The 5295-nt window shown below is 43.5% G+C and overlaps 1 protein-coding gene across 1 annotated transcript; it reads right to left on the bottom strand.

The window, feature by feature from the left end:
* Positions 1-3616: 3616 nt before the first annotated feature.
* LOC146073074 (olfactory receptor 5AR1-like) lies at positions 3617-4549 on the bottom strand. Its single transcript, XM_083180253.1, has one exon. It carries the CDS (start codon positions 4547-4549, stop codon positions 3617-3619), a length of 933 nt encoding a protein of 310 aa, XP_083036379.1.
* Positions 4550-5295: the final 746 nt, after the last annotated feature.

Consider the following 5295-nt stretch of genomic DNA (forward strand, 5'->3'; position numbering starts at 1 on the left):
AGATCAAATATCACCATATAATTCCAACTGATTTCTTAGGTGAAGAACTCAATCGAGGTGACTTGATACCTAGAAAGATATCCACCAAGCCTCACAATTTATGTGGGCAGGTAGAAAGATAAAAAGCAAATATAGTGCAGGTTATCCTTTAATATGCAGAGTAATTTTATTTTCAGTCCGCACTTACTCAGTGAAGACTTTTTAGACAGCGTAGAATATCAATACCCAGGCAAAGGCAGCTCACAATCAGATGGATACAGCCTATCAAGGCTAACAGCCAGATGGTGGGATTCAATCTAAAAAGATATCCACCAAATCTTACAATCCATGTGAGTAGGTGGAATAAGACACAATATAGTGCAGATTACCCTTTTTTTTAATACATTAATACAAGTCCACACTTACACAATGTAGACTGATAAAAGGCATAAGGAATAATACCAAGGCAAAGCTGCTACAGATCAGATGGTATTAGACAACACAATCTCAGGTCTCCATTCCCCAAGCTCCGGACGGGTATATGGACCAGCGATATTTCTGTCTTATACCATCTGATCTGTAGCAGCTTTGCCTTGGTTATACTCCTTATGCCTTTTATCAGTCTACATTGTGTAAGTGTGGACTTGTATTAAATGTCTTTTTAAAAAAAAGGGTAATCTGCACTATATTGTGTCTTATTCCACCTACTCACATGGGTTGTGAGATTTGGTGGATATCTTTTTAGATTGAATCCCACCATCTGGCTGTTAGCCTTGAGAGAGAGAAAGAGGGAGATGGGCGCTCTGCCTGGGTGCCGGCTGCTCAGTCCGGTTTGTCCAAACCTGGGTTCAATGTTAGAGATACGGGGGTGACTAGCGCTCTGGGCGCTAGTCACCCCCCGTATCTCTGGCTGTTAGCCTTGATAGGCTGTATCCATCTGATTGTGAGCTTCCTTTGCCTGGGTATTGATATTCTACGCTGTCTAAAAAGTCTTCATTGAGTAAGTGCGGACTGAAAATAAAATTACTCTGCATATTAAAGGATAACCTGCACTATATTTGCTTTTTATCTTTCTACCTGCCCACATAAATTGTGAGGCTTGGTGGATATATTTCTAGGTATCAAGTCACCTCGATTGAGTTCTTCACCTAAGAAATCAGTTGGAATTATATGGTGATATTTGATCTTTTATCCTTAAGGCTACACATTGAGCGCTGTGTGTGAAACACCTCCTTTTGTATTTGTTGTATCTCTATTGTGGGTATATTTTGGATGTTATACCCCTTGGTGTAATCACACTAGCTGCACATTGTTCTAATTGCGCACCACTGTTGGTACTACCTATCTTCTTTTTGATATGGCAGTCTGTGTCCCTTGACTTTTCATAAAACAGGTTGGGCTCCCTGGTTTTGTGAGACAGCAGGTATCTTACAGTGGGGCCTCGCTTCCTTTTTTAGGAAGTGGTAAGGAGGTTAAGTCTCTGTGCAGTGGACTAAGGTTCTGCCTCTGTGGGGTTCACGGAGGGGGCTGTCTGCCAAGGCTGGTTAGATAGGGACAGTCTCTCGACTTAGCCAGGGATGGGGTCAGAGGCCACCTATCATGGGCTGACTCCAGCTGAGCTATGAAGTAGCTGACAGGGGAGGATAGTGTCCATGTACCTGCAAGTTGGGATCTGCTGCCGGCTCCTGGCGGTCATCGCTCTCCACTCTGGGCACCGTTTCATTCTTAGTGTCCTCTGGGTGCACTGTTACTGTGGCTTCCTCTGTAGTTGCGCCCCACTGCAGATGCTCCCCACTAGGGGCTGCCGGGGTGTCTCACCGATGGCTGGCTGTGGGGAAAAGCTACTTCCCTATGCACCGCTGTCGTCCATTGTCGTTCATTGCCATCTCCTTTCTCTCCCTGGGTCCTCCGTCACCGCACCCCGACTCACTGGTGCTGTGTGCTTCCCTGCAGGGGGCGGGGGAGGGGTGGCATGGAAGGGAAGATCTCTCTGCATAGGTTTGTTGTCTGCTCCGAGCCGGCAGCGGAGTAGACAGTATAATAACAAAATGGAGTGCTTTTTTTGTGCCCCATGTTCATGGGGCCCCTCCGACCCTTAGGGCCCGAGTCAGATGTCCACCTTGACCCCCCCGTCGCTGGGCCTTACTGCACCTGTGTGTAGTGTAAATGGATCCGACCTAGGAATAATCAAGGTCAGAGCCCTGGTGGAAATGGGGCTGTCCCAGTTCTGACCTGATTTATAACTGTATTCCAAATCCTGGGCCAAACCTGCGACTTTAGTGTGATAGTGGTATAAGACTATTGGCTCATGTTACATCTGTCCCACCTACAGAGCATACATATGGTCAGTGGTAGATGCTCAATTAGTTCAGTAATACCACTCAGGTGCATTGAAGGGAGGGGTTAATACTGAGTAAGTAAAAAGGACACGTACAGAGAAGCCTTGACATGGCTTGGGGGCATATCATACACCTGCACAGGTATATGTAACCAATATCTCTGAATTCTATTATCATGTAGTGTTCAAGAGCTGGGGGAAACAATTTCTTTTTTTTACCCACCTACAGAGCAACATGGTTTTACTTTATTCACAAACATGAATGCAGCAATAGAATAGTAAGGGAGAAACTGCTAAGCCATTTAGGGCCTGATTAATATGAATGGCATTCAATTGCAGTGTTCAAGTAGCTAAAAAGTCACACATCCCACTGCCTGTACTCTGAGAGTCACAGTAGTGATTAAGAAGCATGGTTAGTGAATGATGACTTAGAGATGGCTATACATGGAGATACTGTATACTGTCTGAGGGGTATGCTAAGTAAGTTTCTGTTGAACAATTTGCACCTATAGATATAAACACGGTCAGAGCTTTTTTGTAGGAAAATAGGTTCAGGAACTGTGGGTGGGGCAGAAGTGGGGCACAGTCACTAGCCAGGCAGGCAGTGTTGGGGCGCAGGGCAGCAATGGGGGGGGGGTCGACAAGCACGTGAGCGTGGCATCAGGGGGACAGTGCTGCAGCTACTTCCTACGATCCCTGCTCGTGGGTGGCCCAGAAGTGATCAGGTGGTGAGCGCCTTCTGGGTCGCGATCCCGGCCAATACCCACTTTCCAACCTTTTGAGGCATACTTGACAAACTTTCTGGAATGGCAGGGAGGCTCCCCAAAAATTGTGTGGTCCTCCCAGCCCGACCTTGGGATGGTGGGCAATTCCTCGCTTTCCCTGGAGGCCCCCTTTGCCACCCACAACAGAGTACAAGGAGGAGGGGGCAGAAAAGTAGGGAAGTATGCCTCAAGGGAAAGTATGGAGGTACTTAATGCCACCTGCATTAAGTACAAGGATCCTCATAGACACCCTTAATTTTTGATAGGCAGGCTTGGTGGCACCTCCCTAGAGCCTGGAGCACTAGGTGGAAAGAAGGTGGAAAGAATGTTTGTTAGTGGGTTGTTGGCAACAAGGACATTCGGCAGGCAGGCAGACAGATTGGCACAAAGAAAGAGTCAATTATGAATTTGTAACTACAATGAACCTATTAGTTATGAAAAGTGTATTTTAATACATATACATAGTAAGTGGACATTTTAAAATGTTAATAGAAATATGCGTATTTCTTAACTGATTGCATGGAAAGTTAATAAGTTAATGTCTCTTGATTGTGGTAATTTTTGTAATGGCTCCCAAAACCTCTTTGTTCCGTAAGCTATAGACAAATGGATTTAACATTGGGACCACAGCCATATAGAGTAATGACAACAACTTGTCCTGTTCTTTATCATGTTCAGACTGTGGTTTAACATACAAGAAGATGACTGGTCCATAGAATAATATGACAGTGGTGAGATGGGAGGTGCAGCTGGAGAAAGCTTTGAAACGTCCCTTTGAAGAACGGATTTTCATTATGGCGGAGATAATGTATACATAGGAGGTTATGGTGAGAGATAAGGGTAAAAAAGCTTGAAATATATCATCAAATAACATAAGGATTTCCCTGCTTCTTGTGTCACTAGTAGTGATTGCATACAATGTTTTCAGCTCACAAAAGAAATGGTCAATTGTGTGTGAGGAACAGAAGGACAACATGGATGTGAGGATTGAATACATTATGGAGTTTATAGCAGATATAAGCCAGGAGGAAGCAGCCATTATAATGCACAGTCTCCTACTCATGATCAGATGATATTGCAGGGGCTTACAGACTGCGACATATCGGTCATATGACATAGAGGTCAGAGTGAATATATCACAAATACCCGATAACATAAACCAGAGGACCTGAGCAATGCAGGCGGGAAAGGACATCCTATTGTCCTTTGTTACAAACATTAACAACAGCTTTGGGAGAGTGCATGACACATATGCGATATCTGCAACTGATAGGTTACACAGGAAGAAATACATTGGGGTGTGAAGCTGCGGCACCCGGCAGATAAGTATAACAATTAATAGGTTTCCAGTCACAGTAATTAGATACATAAGTAAAACTCCAATGAATAGAACAAGTTGTCCTGCTTCATAGGTGGAGAACGCTACGATGTAGAAATCAGTCACTGTACTGTTGGGACATTCATCCATCTGGATTGTGCTGGTTGGTGGATTTACTGTAAATAATGAAGCTTGTTAGCAATTACTTACCATAAATATAATGAATATACAAGTTATAGTATGTCCATACAGCTACTCAGAAGAAAACATTCAAACATTTAACATGAAATATAGTAACTTAAAATGACTTACAGTAGGCCATAGTCCTTCACCAGTGTAACCTCAGAAGAGGTGAGTGCACAGAGAAAAATGCAATTATAACAGAAGTCATTTTATTGGGTTATGGTATAGTGGGCCGACAATGTCTAGGCTGACAGTCCCTAGGTCGACTACTAATGGTTGATAGTGACTATGTTGACATCTGAAAATGGTTGACATACCATTGTTTGACATTGCTATAGTAAAGGTAAAAACTGTATATTCAATTTTTGATAATTCTCAAGAAATTTAAAGTTATATTATGTCACATATTTCAGAACATTTGAATGTGGAAAATACTTATGAATACATGCAGTGATCTTAGCCATTCCCAGTATGTAGCAGGATGTAAATCATACTTGCCTACTTTTGAAAACTACTTTCAGAGAGATTATAGTTGGTAGTAGAATTTTGCACAGCGCTCCACCCAAAGGGCGTGTCTAGTTCCATATATGGAGAGATTGTGAAAAGAGATTGTGAACGTGGCATCTAGAATCATGTGTGTGTGTGGGGCACCCCACTGCAGTGGTTTCCCTTTACATAACCCCCACCGCTATTTAAAAGGACCCCTTTTCATT

Source organism: Crinia signifera, chromosome 4, assembly GCF_055691185.1.
Source record: "Crinia signifera chromosome 4, ASM5569118v1, whole genome shotgun sequence".
NCBI classification, from domain to species: domain Eukaryota; kingdom Metazoa; phylum Chordata; class Amphibia; order Anura; family Myobatrachidae; genus Crinia; species Crinia signifera.

Coding starts and splice junctions, on each gene's coding strand:
- LOC146073074 (XM_083180253.1), bottom strand. CDS start 4,549: ATGGATGAATGTCCCAACAGTACAGTGACTGATTTCTACATCGTAGCG.